This window comes from Ranitomeya imitator, chromosome 1 (assembly GCF_032444005.1).
Source record: "Ranitomeya imitator isolate aRanImi1 chromosome 1, aRanImi1.pri, whole genome shotgun sequence".
Classification (NCBI taxonomy): Eukaryota; Metazoa; Chordata; class Amphibia; order Anura; family Dendrobatidae; genus Ranitomeya; species Ranitomeya imitator.
Genome location: NC_091282.1, coordinates 808,032,273 through 808,046,916, shown reverse-complemented (window position 1 = coordinate 808,046,916; position 14,644 = coordinate 808,032,273). Strand labels below are relative to the sequence as shown.

Sequence of the window (14,644 nt, the reverse complement as noted above, 5' to 3'; positions counted from 1 at the left end):
TGCGGGCCTGCAGGGGTCTGTGCGGGCTGCCGGGGGTCTGTGCGGGCCTGCGGGGGGTCTGTGCGGGCCTGCCGGGGTCTGTACAGGCCTGTCGGGGGTATGTGCGGGCCTGCCGGGGCTCTGTGCGGGCTGCCGGGGGTTTGTACGAGCTTGCCGGGGGTCTGTACAGCCTGCCGGGGCTCTGTGTGGGCTGCCGGTGGTCTGTGGCGCCCTGCTTGTGAATCCCAGCCCCGCACTGTGCATAATGCATAACACACTGCAAGACTGCATCTGAGGTCAGACGGCCAGAGCTCACTGCGCCTGCCCCAGCCAGTACTAAACAGCGCAGGCACCGGATTTGATTGGAAAACAGCGCAGAGGGGGCGGCGCCCGGCGCCGAAGAAAATTTGAGTGACTGAAGTGTGGCGTTTGCAGCCGGGGGGTTAAGACCTGCCTCCAAGACTAAAGAGAGGTATTTTGGCGAAATTATAAAACGCTTTATTTTGGCTTTAACTGCACCAATAACTAAAAGAGCCACCTTGTCAGAATGCAGCATTACTGCTGCACAAGGTGGCTCTTTTAGTTTCTAACTGCTGGAGGGGGTGACAGAGTCGCTTGAAGTGGCAATTTGCATAACTAGTATTAGAACATTTTGAGAGGTAGATCTTTTGACAACTAATTAAAGGGGGAATTAACTAATAGCATTAGGAGGTCCTAGTCTATTCTTTACTATGTCTGTACTTAGCTGTCTTCCACTTCATTGCAGGAATCTTTTTCTGACATATCAGAATGCTTGCAGGAAGTACCATGAGCAACAGCACAAACTGGAGTCTCAGGCTGATCTAATTTCGCAACAGCAACAACGACAGCTACAAAAACTTGGGCAAAGTATCCAAAGTCTGCAAAAGAAAAAGATTGACAAGGACAAGGGGGAAACATCCCTGTAAAAGAAAAAAATACATTTTGTGCTTCCTGTAAAGGGAATTATTGGATGACATTATAATTAACACTCTATTATAAAGTAGAAACAATAACACTTAAAACACTTACATAGTACTGAAGATTGACTTACCTCTGCCGTGCAGTGTTTAATTGTGTCGTTAATTTGCCTCTTTAATAAAGTAACACAACTCTTTATGTCAACTATTTTATGTATTTTTTTCTTTTAAAACATGTTGTTATAGAACTAGTGTTGAGCGATGCCTTTCGATATTCGGAAATATCGGTATCGGAGTGGATCGGCCGATATCCAAAAAATATCGGATATCGCCGATACCGATACCCAATACCAATGCAAGTCAATGGGACAAAAATATCGGAATTAAAATAAACCCTTTCTTTCCTTGTAGGTTAATTCTACATGAAGGCAAACAACTAAGAATAATGTAGGATGTATTGGGGGAGGTGGAGGAGACATTAAAGGCATAGAGGTTTAGCCCAATCAAATGGAATAGCAGGAATTATTTTTTTTTAAGACGTTCGGAGTTACAAAGATATTGACTATGTTAAGATTTTTTATATTTTCTCAGATATTTATGTTTCGCTACTTCCATGCTCTTTACCTTCTTTTTTACTTCTCCCACACTTTCTTCTTCATCATCCTCAGCAGCAGCATCTTTTTCATCAACTTCTCCTTCACCTTATTCATCTTCTTCACCTTCTTCCTATTATTCTTTTTTTTTTACATTCTTCATATTCTTTTTATTCAACTATTATTCTTCTTCATATTCTACTTCTTCATCTTCTTCATCTTCTTCTTCTTCATCATATTCTTATTTGTGACAGGCATTCCTGTAGTTGTTATCTATAAAAGTTTGAAGATTACAACTTCCGTTCTGCCTGTCACAAAAGATTTACAACAGGATTTGTCCGTGTTCAGTTTGGCCTGCAGCAGCAGGTTTTTTCCAGGGGCACCATGAGGAGAAACGAAGTCACCACCCATAGACTGCTTATTCTTCTCCTGCTTATAATTTAGATAATATCTTTTGCTCTGATTTTTAGTCTTATGCTTAATGTTCTTCTGCTTTTTGTTCTGCAGCTTCTTGTTCTTCTGCTTCTCCGTCTCCAGGGTTGTCGTCTCCAGGGTCGTCGTCTCCGGGGTCGTCGTCTTCTTCGGGGTGGTCTCCAGGGTCATCGTCTCCGGGGTCATCGTCTCCGGAGTCGTCACCTTCTTCGGGGTGGTCTTCAGGGTCGTCGTCTTTAGGGTCTTGAACTTGGAAATGTAGCAGAAGGTACAAGAAGGCTGAGGAAATGCCGAGAACCAGCTGACGGTACTGGAACCCGGATTGCTACCCGAAGGTACAAGAGCCAATGGAACTACTGAGGACCAGCTGACGGTACTGGAACCCTGTTACTAAGCAGGAGGTACCTGTGCCAGAAAGCACTACCAAGGACCACAGACGTTGGTGGAACTCGGATACCCAGAAGGAGGCAGCTAAGCCAAAGGCTCTGCCTGGAACCAGCTGACGGTACTGGAACCAGGATGGGGAGCAGAAGGTACAAGAGCCAAAGACACTGCCGAGAACCAGCTGACGGTACTGGAACCTGGATGGGTAGCCGAAGGTACAAGAGCCAATGGAACTACCGAGGACCAGCTGATGGTACTGTAACCCGGTTACTAAGCAGGAGGTACCCGTGCCAGAAAGCACTACCAAGGACCACCAGACATTGGTGGAACTCGGATGCCCAGAAGGAGGCACCTAAGCCAAAGGCTCTGCCTGGAACCAGCTGATGGTACTGGAACCAGGATGGGGAGCAGAAGCTAAAAGAGCAAAAAACACTGCCGAGAACCAGCTGACGGTACTGGAACCAGGATGGGTAGCAGAATGTACAAGAGTCAATTGAACTACCGAGGACCAGCTGACGGTACTGGAACCCGGTTACTAAGCAGGAGGTACCCGTGCCAGAAAGCACTACCAAGGACCACCAGACGTTGGTGGAACTCGGATACCCAGAAGTAGACACCTAAGCCAAAGGCTCTGCCTGGAACCAGCTGACGGTACTGGAACCAGGGGGACCTATTCAAGATTGTCTTCCAAAGAACTAGCCAATGGTGCTGGAACTCAAAGGCAGCAGAAGGTCCACAAGAAAAAAAATTGCTAGGCCGCGAGCCAGCCGTAGTTACCGAAAACCCACAGTCCTACAGGGGGAGCTTGTCCTATTGGCACTACGGAACCAGCCTTGATTGCCAGTTCCCGCAGCCCACATAGGAAGCACCTAAACTGCAGGCACCGTAGAGTTGGCTAACCCGACCCTAACCCGACAGGACAATGTATTGGAGGCCAAGTGACCTTGACACTACCTGGAAACAGCTGCTGGAACCAGGCTGGGCAAGAGGGAGTACCCATGCCAAAGACACTTCTGAGCAGCAACTGGCGGTGTTGGTGCCCAGGGATTACAGGATAAACAGAGTGTAGGCCGAGGCCTAATTGGAGCAAGTTTAATCTGTAGTTGTGTGAATGTGGAGGGAGCAGGAGCAATTGCTGTATGCACAGCTGGGGATCAGCTAACGTAACTGAACCCCAATAACACTGGAGCAGGTGTTGACTGTGCAGACAGCACTTCCGAGCAGCAACTGGCGGTGTTGGAGCCCAGGGATTACAGGAAAAACAGAGTGTAGGCCGAGGCCTAACTGGAGCAAGTTGAAAGGGAACCTGTAACCCTTCCAGGCATTTGTAACTAAAAGAGCCATCTTGTGCAGCACTAATGTTGCACAAGGAAAAGGTGGCTCTTTTACTTATGCTCCTTGCACACGCTGAAGTTAACACTTATAAAATGTGCCCCCTCATACTGTGAAATCGTCACAGAGGTGGGACTTTCCTTCGTAATGAGATGCAGCACAGCCGTCATTCATACCCCCTTTGGCGCCGGGCGCCGCCTCCTCAGCGTTGTTTGAATCTGTCCCAGAGCCTGCGCTGTTATGTTATCCCTTGGCCTTGCGCAGTTAGCGCTGCCCGTCTTCTGACATCATTTGACTGCACCTGTGCGGCCGCGCTGCCCGAGATCCCGCCCCGCAGTGTCTTCTGATTTGTTCACACTGCGGGGCTGGGATTCATGCATGGGCATGCGCAGTGCATATCTTCGCCTCTCACTCATCTCCTTCTGCCTTCTTCAGACTGTGCGGCTTCAGCTGATCCCTAAGCGCATGCCACGGCGATTAGGGATCAGCTGACGCCGCACAGTCTGAAGAAGGCGGAGGGAGATGAGTGAGAGGCGAACATATGCACTGCGAATGCCCAGGAATCCCAGCCCCACAGTGTGAATAAATCAGAAGACACTGCGGGGCGGGATCTCGGGCAGCGTGGCCACACAGGTGCAGTCAGCCTGACATCAAATGATGTCAGAAGATGGGCAGCGCTAACTGCGCATGGCCAAGGGATAACATAACAGCGCAGGCTCTGGGACAGATTCAAACAACGCTCAGGAGGCGGCGCACGGTGCCAAGGGGGTATGAATGACAGCTGTGCTGCGTCTGATTAGGAAGGAAAGTCCCGCCTCCGGGACTTTTTTTGGTATGAGGGGACACATTTTTAAGTGTTTAGTTCAGCGTGTGCAAGGAGCATAACTAAAAGAGGCAACTTTTCCTTGTGCAGCATTAGTGCTGCACAAGGTGGCTCTTTTAGTTACAAACGCCTGGGGGGGACAGGTTCCCTTTAATTTCTGTAGTAGTGTGAGTGTGGAGGGAGCAGGAGAAATTGCCGGATACACAGCAGGGGATCAGCTGACATTACTGAACCCCAATAACACGGCAGCAAGTGTTGACTGTGTAGACGGCACTTCCGGGCAGCAACTGGCGGTGTTGGAGCCCAGGGTCAATGCTAGAAACTGAGTGGAGAAATTGCCCCACACACAGCAGGGGAGCAGCTGGCATTACTGAACCCCAATAACAGAGGAGCAACTGTTGACTGTGCAGACAGTACTTTCGGGCAACAACTGGCGGTGTTGGAGTCCAGGGTCAATGCTAGAAGCAGAGTGTAGGCCGAGGCCTAATTGGAGCAAGTTTTATATCTGTTGGAGTCTTAGTGTGGAGGGAGCAGGAGACATTGCCGCACACACAGCAGGGGAGCAGCTGGCGTTACTGAACCCCAATAACAGAGGAGCAACTGTTGACTGTGCAGACAGCACTTCCGAGCAGCAACTGGCGGTGTTGGAGCCCAGGGTCAATCAGGGTGTAGGCCGAGGCCTAATTGGAGCACATTTAATATCTGATGTAATGTGAATGTGGAGGGAGCAGGAGCAATTGCCGGACACACAGGAGGGAGCAGCTGACGTTACTGAAACCCGCTAACACAGGAGCTAGTGTTTTTCTCTGTGCAGATGGCACTTCCGAGCAGCAGCTGGCGGTGTTGGTGCCCAGGGTCAATCAGGGTGTAGGCCGAGGCCTAATTGGAGCAAGTTTAATATCTGATGTAATGTGAATGTGGAGGGAGCAGAAGCAATTGCCGGACACACAGCAGGGGAGCAGCTGACGTTACTGAACCCCACTAACACAGGAGCTAGTGTTTTTCTCTGTGCAGACGGCACTTCCAAGCAGCAACTGGCGGTGTTGGAGCCCAGGGAAACCAGGAGAAGCAGAGTGTAGGCCGAGGCCTAATTGGAGCAAGTTTAATATCTGAAGTAGTGTGAGTGTGGAGGTAGCAGGACAAATTGCCAGATACACAGCTGGGGATCAGCTGACGTTACTGAAACTCTATAACACTGGGTCATGTGTTGACTGTGCAGACAGCACTTCTCAGCAGCAACTGGTGGTGTTGGAGCCCAGAGATTACAGTTCAGGTGGTAGAAACATGAACACAACAGGAATCCTGGATACTGTTGCCAACTAATTATTTACTCTGGAAGAGGACTGGCAAATTCCTGCGAGATCCAGGCCTTGTTCATTTTCAGAAAAGTAAGCCGGTCAACGTTATCGGAGGATAGTCGCATGCGACGGTCTGTTAGTACACCACCTGCGGCACTAAAGACGCGTTCTGATAATACACTAGCAGCAGGGCAAGCCAGCACCTCCACTGCATACTGGCTAAGCTCTGGCTATGTATCCAGCTTAGAGACCCAAAACTTGAAGGGGGAAGAGCCGTCTGGGAGTACACTGAGAGGGCAAGACATGTAGTCTGTCACCATCTGACTGAAACGTTGCCTCCTGCTGACTGGAGCCGTTTGTGATATTGTAGACATTTGTGGCGGGCACACAAAACTTTGCCCATACTGGTCTTGCCTTGTGCTGAGGCACTGCTTCTGCTCCCTCTTAGTGCAGAGCTTTCTCCACTGCCTCGATGCACTGAGCTGCTTTGTAAAGCACTAGCAGCGCTGCTCTCGATTGGACTGGAGAAGATGATGGACTGCACCAGTGTGTCTTGGTACTCCTGCATTTTACGCTTCCGGTTCAACGGTGTTATGAGGCTTTGAAAGTTGTCCCGGTAGCGAGAATCTAGGAGGGTGTACACCCAATAATCAGCCGTGTTGAGAATGTGGGCAATGCGGCGGTCGTTTCTCAGGCACTGCAGCATGAAATCAACCATGTGCTGCAGACTGCCAACTGGCCAAGAAACGCTGTCCCCTGCTTGAGGCGTGATCTCTGCCTGCTCTGCATCACCCCACCCTCGCTCTACATAGTGACTACTGGAGAATTGTGTAAACTCCCTCCTCTGGACAGATGTCTTCCTTCTCCATTGACTCCTCCTCATCCTCCTCACAAAGTGTCCCCTGCCTAGGCCTTTGTGAGGAACCACGTCGTGCAGACTGTCCAGAAGCAGATGGCATTTCTGACTCCTCATCCTCCACCTCTTCCACAACCTCATCCCTTAGCACTTGCAGTGTTTTTTCAAGCAGGCACATAAGGGGGATAGTCATGCTGACTAGTGCATCATCTGCACTCGCCATCTGCGTGGAATCATCGAAGGCACGCAAAACCTGGCAGATGTCCTTCATAGTGGCCCACTCAGTCTGAACGGCGCGCAGTGCGACTTCTTTGCGCCTGATGCAGCTGGTACTCCATTACTGCTGGCTGCTGCTCACACAACCGCTCCAACATATGTAACGTTGAATTCCACCTGGTGGGTAGGTCACATATGATGCGATGTTCCGGAAGGCGGAATCGGTGCTGCAGAGCTGCAATGCGCGATCTTGCCATGCTGGAATGCCGCAAGTGAGCACACTCTAGGCGGACCTTGTGCAGCAGTGCATCAAGATCCGGATAGTCCCTCAAAAAACTCTGCACGACCAAATTGAGCACATGTGCCAGACATGGGATGTGAGTGAGGTTGCCTAGGCCCAGAGCTGCCACCAGATTTCGGCCATTGTCACACACTGCCATGCCTGGCTGGAGATTTGCTGGCACAAACCACACGTCACTCTCCTGCTTGATGGCATTCCAGAGCTCCTGCGTTGTGTGGTTTCGATTCCCCAAAGAAATTAATTTCAATACGGCCTGTTGACATTTGGCCACAGCTGTGCTCATATCGGACGTAACAGGTAAGCGTTCACGGGTCCATGTTGAGGTGGACTGTGACGGCTCCTGCAGCGCTGATTCAGAGGAACTGGAGTATGAGGAGTCAATGTGTACAGACTGGATTCCTGCAATCCTTGGAGTTGGCAGAACACGTACAGCGCCACTCGCAAGATCTGTACCTGGCTCCACAATATTTACCCAATGAGCAGTGAGGGAAAGGTATCGTCCCTGTCCATGCTTACTGGTCCACGCATCAGTGGTGAGGTAGACCTTGCTACTGATAGCGTTTAGTAGCGCATGTTTAATGTTTCCCTCCACATGCTTTTTCAGGGCAGGGACGGCTTGCCTGCTGAAATAAAAGCGGCTGGGCATGTTGTATTGTGGGACTGCCAATGCCATCAAGGTGTCAGTCTCCACCAGCCTGAATGACAGCATTTCAAGGGACAGTACTTTTGCAATGCCAGCATTCAGAGCCTGTGCTCAAGGGTGGTTTGCCGAGAATGGCCACCTTTTCTCCCATGCCTGTGCTACCAATGCCTGTAGACTGGGCTGGGAGTGTGAGGATGACAGGGAACGTGGTGCTGTGGGTGGAATTACACTGGATCTCTGTACAACAGTGCCAGACGTTTTTCCATGGCGATCCTGTGAGGAAGCCGAACCAGCTGTGTGTGAACTGGAGGAAGAGGCTACAAAACGAGCTGAAGAGGTGGTAGGTGCCACTGTAGGTTGGCCTAGGTCTTCAGTGTATTTTTGTAACTCCACCATGTGCTTGGTCCGCACATGTTTCCACATATTTGTGGTATTGAGGTTGCTGACACTTTTCCCTCTTTTGACTTTCTGATTCCACAGCTTCCATTTGACAAAGCAAATGTCATCTGCAACTGTGTCAAAAAAGGACCAGGCACTGCAAGTCTTGGGAGCACCCGTTTTGGCTTTTGGAAGAGGCATGCTCCTAATGGGTGCCGAAGTGGAGGCTACAGGCAACGCAGTCTTCCCCCTCCCTCTCCTTCTTTGGGCCATTCGGGGAATCTCTTCCTCAGAGCTGCTCCCACCACCTTCCTGTACCTCACGCCATGATGGGTCAAGGACCTCATCATCTACACTACCCTCTTCCAACAACTGCTTCTCCTGGGTAGTCTCGGCAGCACAGTACGCACCAGAAAGTGGCACCTGAGTCTCATCATTAGATGCGTACTGAGGTGTGCTGACCGTAGGCACTGGTCCACCCACCTCTTCAGATTGAGAGAGACAAAGCAGTTGCACATCACAGCATACTGCCTCTTCTTCAGTTTCTCGTATGCTGCTTGGCTAGCCCCCTCTTTCCAAGCCAAGAGATTCAGAGAACAGAAGTAGAGATTGCTCCTGTGCTGGGCTCTCTAACTGCCTGGGCAATTTGGCAGGTGGTGAAGAGACAGATGGGTGCTCTTCAGTGCTCTGTGCCTGAGAGGATGTGGCACTAATTGAAGTCGATGCGTTTGCTGCCATCTATCCGACAATGGCTTGAATTTGTTAGTCACACAGTAGCGGGGTACGGCGAGCTCCTACAAAGCTGCGCATGAAGGACTGTTCCCTGCTAAAACTGGGGGATGATGAGTCACCGGTGACCGCAGCAGGCACAGAATCCCCACGTCCTCTCCCTGCTCCACCTCCATGCCCATGACCACGTGCCTTACTCCCTGCCTTCATCTTGGTAGACTGATAAAGATAAGCAGAAAAGTACTAAGGGCTTAGTGCGCTTATTCCTGAACAGCTGCTAACAAGTACAGTGGGGCAAAAAAGTATTTAGTCAGTCAGCAATAGTGCAAGTTCCACCACTTAAAAAGATGAGAGGTGTCTGTAATTTACATCATAGGTAGACCTCAACTATGGGAGACAAACTGAGAAAAAAAAATCCAGAAAATCACATTGTCTGTTTTTTTATAATTTTTTTTGCATATTATGGTGGAAAATAAGTATTTGGTCAGAAACAAACAATCAAGATTTCTGGCTCTCACAGACCTGTAACTTCTTCTTTAAGAGTCTCCTCTTTCCTCCACTCATTACCTGTAGTAATGGCACCTGTTTAAACTTGTTATCAGTATAAAAAGACACCTGTGCACACGCTCAAACAGTCTGACTCCAAACTCCACTATGGTGAAGACCAAAGAGCTGTCAAAGGACACCAGAAACAAAATTATAGCCCTGCACCAGGCTGGGAAGACTGAATCTGCAATAGCCAACCAGCTTGGAGTGAAGAAATCAACAGTGGGAGCAATAATTAGAAAATGGAAGACATACAAGACCACTGATAATCTCCCTCGATCTGGGGCTCCACACAAAATCCCACCCCGTGGGGTCAGAATGATCACAAGAACGGTGAGCAAAAATCCCAGAACCACGCGGGGGGACCTAGTGAATGAACTGCAGAGAGCTGGGACCAATGTAACAAGGCCTACCATAAGTAACACACTGCGCCACCATGGACTCAGATCCTGCAGTGCCAGACGTGTCCCACTGCTTAAGCCAGTACATGTCCGGGCCCGTCTGAAGTTTGCTAGAGAGCATTTGGATGATCCAGAGGAGTTTTGGGAGAATGTCCTATGGTCTGATGAAACCAAACTGGAACTGTTTGGTAGAAACACAACTTGCCGTGTTTGGAGGAAAAAGAATACTGAGTTGCATCCATCAAACACCATACCTACTGTAAAGCATGGTGGTGGAAACATCATGCTTTGGGGCTGTTTCTCTGCAAAGGGGCCAGGACGACTGATCCGGGTACATGAAAGAATGAATGGGGCCATGTATCGTGAGATTTTGAGTGTAAACCTCCTTCCATCAGCAAGGGCATTGAAGATGAAACGTGGCTGGGTCTTTCAACATGACAATGATCCAAAGCACACCACCAGGGCAACGAAGGAGTGGCTCCGTAGGAAGCATTTCAAGGTCCTGGAGTGGCCTAACCAGTCTCCAGATCTCAACCCTATAGAAAACCTTTGGAGGGAGTTGAAAGTCCGTGTTGCCAAGCGAAAAGCCAAAAACATCACTGCTCTAGAGGAGATCTGCATGGAGGAATGGGCCAACATACCAACAACAGTGTGTGGCAACCTTGTGAAGACTTACAGAAAACGTTTGACCTCTGTCATTGCCAACAAAGGATATATTACAAAGTATTGAGATGAAATTTTGTTTCTGACCAAATACTTATTTTCCACCATAATATGCAAATTAAATGTTAAAAAAACAGACAATGTGATTTTCTGGATTTTTTTTTCTCAGTTTGTCTCCCATAGTTGAGGTCTACCTATGATGTAAATTACAGACGCCTCTCATCTTTTTAAGTGGTGGAACTTGCACTATTGCTGACTGACTAAATACTTTTTTGCCCCACTGTATAAGAAACACTAATTTTATAAAGTGTGGAGTGTTTGGTGAACTTTATTTACTTTTTGTTTTTTTCGCAGAACAGACTACAGCGTGAGCTGCACTCACACAGAGACCTTGCAGACAGTCGTGAATGGCGCTGCAAGGCCACAAAAAGCTCCTCTATGTACTCCTATATAGTGTTTTTCCACAATCTAGCAGGATACGGATGGAAACCTACTAATAGGATAATTTTGGAAAAAATGTGCAGCAGGCAGCACTAATTTAAAAAAGGACAATGGAACAGTATGAGGCAGTGACGCATGCTGAGCTGAGTACAACCGGCTGTGGCTGCAGAACAGACTACAGAGTGAGCTGCACTCACACAGAGACCTTGCAGACAGCCGTGAACAGCGCTGCACGGTCTAAAAAAGCTCCTCTATGTACTCCTATATAGTGTTTTTCCACAATCTAGCAGGATATGGATGGAAACCCACTAATAGGATAAATCTGGACAAAATGTGCAGCAGGCAGCACTAATTGAAAAAAGGACAATGGAACAGTATGAGGCAGTGACGCACGCTGAGCTGACTACAACCGGCTGTGGCTGCAGAACAGACTACAGAGTGAGCTGCACTTACACAGAGACCTTGTATGTATAATAGGTTCCATGTGAGATGCATGTCCCTAATGCATGAGCCCACAGGCTGCGCCTCTGGGCAGAGGGGACACAATATTCCCCTTTTGTCCGCCCCCTACCTTTGTAATTCCCACAGTAAATATTGGCAAGCTCCGGCCACCTGCGGCTATTGTAATGTATGTCTGGCCTGCCGCTTTTCTATTGGCCTGCCCTCTGTATCTGTGTGATATATTCTGTGTCCTGTGAGTAAAGTGTTGTCAGACTGGAAATACGTGGAGAAGCAGTGATCTTTTATATGCGCCCATGTAATCAAGCAATTCCAGCGAGCGCCCTTCATTCAGACTCCAGCCAAAGCAAAGTGGACCTCCTGAAACACGGGGTGGTACTGAAAGAGGTACCCCAGCTTGGTAGACCCTGTGTTAGGTCTCGAGTTCCCGCTTCTGCACAGGGGGAATCTCGAGCCATCTCCGCTGCGGTCTCCCATTCTTATCCAGCCGCAGTGGAGTCTGCTCAGCATGGACGTCGGTCCCAGCATCTTGCTCAGTCTCACTCTGTACAGAGAGTTACTGCTGCTTCTTCAGCTTCTGCCATTAAAGCCAGTGCTGGTCAGCAGCGAGCGGACTTCTCTGGGACTAAGTCCTTGTCTGCACACACTGAGCATGCCCAGGGCAAGATCTCCCGTTGGAGATCGAGGGTCATGTGCTCAGGCTCTGCAGCACATTCCATTGGTCCTCTTGGCAGGTCTTGGAAGGGCAAAGTTTCTGTGGCCACTTCCTGTGCTGCAACTATATAAACTGCGCATGACCGCACGGCCATGCGCTAGTGTACAATTGTTTATGTGTGTATGTTGTGATTGCAAGTCGTCCTTGGATACCCCTACCCTATTGAATGTCTGTTCGCGGAAGGTGTATGGTTGCTATCTAGCGCCCGACTTATCCTACAGCACGAATCACACATTACAGCGTCCAGTTGCTGTGACCGCCAGTATGGCACCGTGCACTTCCTCTGTGCTTTCCTTACCCAAGCCTGGGTGGTTAGTGGCGTTCGTCAGTGCGGCACCGCATGCACTCTTGTGCCTTAATATTGTTATTTGGTTTCCTTACACACCCAGTTGCGGTGTTGTGCCAGCAAGGGTCTAATCGGACTTCAATCCTAGTTGAGGTTGAGTTCGCTGACTACTTGCTTGCGCTCTATGTGCGGTACCGCGGTCCTGTGACGCAACAGGATCGCTTCCTTCACGCTGGGTGAAGTTTAACCCACGTGTGTATACTTATGAGTACCGCCATATAGTCCGTCATTACTTGGCAGCAGGTTCCATCTCTGCACGGTGGACCCCGGGCTGCGAACGCACCATACTCTATCTGTCTTATTATTTGGTGCGTTCCGCTAGCCCTAACACCCTGTTACAGAAGCAAATCGCTATCTCAAACTAGCCCTCAGTCAGAACACAGCATACTGTCCCTGTTATGACCTGGTGGTTAAGAGGCCACACTGAAATGACCTGGTGGCTAAAACGCAACATGGAACGAGCTCTGAGAAGGTGGTATCTCTACTGACCGCAGTCCCTAATCCTAACAACACAACTAGAAATAGCCGTAGGATGTTCCTGACACTCCCTAGACACCTTGTAACAGCCTAAGATATAACTACCCCTAAAGAAGGAAATAGAAAGCTATCTTGCCTCAGAGAAACCCCCAAAAGGAAAGACAGCCCCCCACAAATATTGACTGTGAAAGGAGAGGGAAATGACGAACACAGTAATGAAATTAGAATTCAGCAAAGGGAGGCCAAAACTAAACTAGACAGACAGAGAGCAAAGGATACTGTGCGGTCAGTATTAAAAACTACAAAATCCACGCAGAGTTTACAAAAATGAACTCCACACCGACTCACGGTGTGGAGGGGCAAATCTGCTTACCCAGAGCTTCCAGCTAGCCTGAATAAGACATAGTGACAAGCTGGACAAAAAGAGACAAAATGCAAAGCAATAGAGTCCAAACAAATGGACAAACAAAACTAGCAAAACTTATCTTTTGCAGACAAGCACTGGCCATATGAGAAATCCAAGGGAAGAATCAAATCCAACCAAGAACATTGACAGCAGGCATGGACTGAAGCCCAGAGCAGGTTTAAATAACAAACCCAGGCAAGGCGATTAGTGAAGGCAGCTGCCACAGCCACCCAACGGAGCAGCAGCTCCACTCGAAACCACCAGAGGGAGCCCAAGGGCAGAACCCGCAAAAATACCACCAGCAACCACAGGAGGTAGCTCCAGAACGGAACTCACAACATGTCCCTAACTGAATTCACAGCAGAGTGAACCCAAAATGGCGGCGGCGACTTTTATAGTGCATCATGGCATCATTTCAGCAGCCAATCACAGCCATGCCAGTAGTTACATGACTAAGGCCGGGATCACACATGTGAGAAGCACGTCCGTTGTCTCGCATGTGAAATCCAAGCTCTGGCGCCGGCACTTGGGAGCGGAGCCTGCGGCTCCATGTGTTCCTATGCGGCCGCATGCTCCGCTCTGGAGTGCCGGCGCCAGAGCTTGGATTTCACATGCGAGACACGGACGTGTTTCTCGCATGTGTGATCCCGGCCTTACATGCATAACAGGATGTGCCCACACTTCTTAGGATTCCTCATTGGCCGAATTAAATGAAACTGGCTCTTTGCATTATGGGAACTTCCGATTCCGGTATCCGATATTGAGAAAGTATCGGAACTCAGTATCGGAATTCCGATACCGCGAATATCGGCCGATACCCGATATTTGCAGTATCGGAATGCTCAACACTATATAGAACACATACTGCTTTCTAATAAATATTTCTAATTTGAGTGGTGCATCTTCCTAAGTAGCTAACATACCAGCTGTGATGGGGGCTTACACATGTCTGCGACTAAAAAGCTGTTTGATTATTTTCATCTAATTTCCATGTATTTTGGTGTGTTGAAAACGAAAAAAATATTTAAAAAATCCTCGACGTCAGGATTTGCCACAAAATGCAAAATTTCTCTTCAAATTTAGTATATTTTTCTCAATTTTTGGTATTTTTTTTCTCTTAGGGTTTTGAAAGTCAAAATTAATATTAATTAATTCACATCAATGCATTGAAGATATACAATGCCAAAAAAATATAAATTTCAAAGAAAAGAACTTTCAGTGTGAGCTACTGAAACCAGCATCAACATGTTGCAAGCTGAACGAGCAGGCTCTGACATGCTCGGGCTTG

The 14,644-nt window shown here is 48.7% G+C and overlaps 1 protein-coding gene across 2 annotated transcripts in view; it reads left to right on the top strand.

Moving 5' to 3' along the window:
• Positions 1–1,116, top strand: part of USHBP1 (USH1 protein network component harmonin binding protein 1) — a 124,724-nt gene extending 123,608 nt beyond the window's left edge. For both annotated transcript variants that reach the window (XM_069739098.1, XM_069739105.1), the window contains one exon: positions 746–1,116. In XM_069739098.1, the coding sequence (XP_069595199.1) occupies positions 746–926 (181 nt within the window). In that variant the 3' untranslated portion in view covers positions 927–1,116. The remainder of the gene's footprint in view (positions 1–745) is intronic.
• Positions 1,117–14,644: the final 13,528 nt, after the last annotated feature.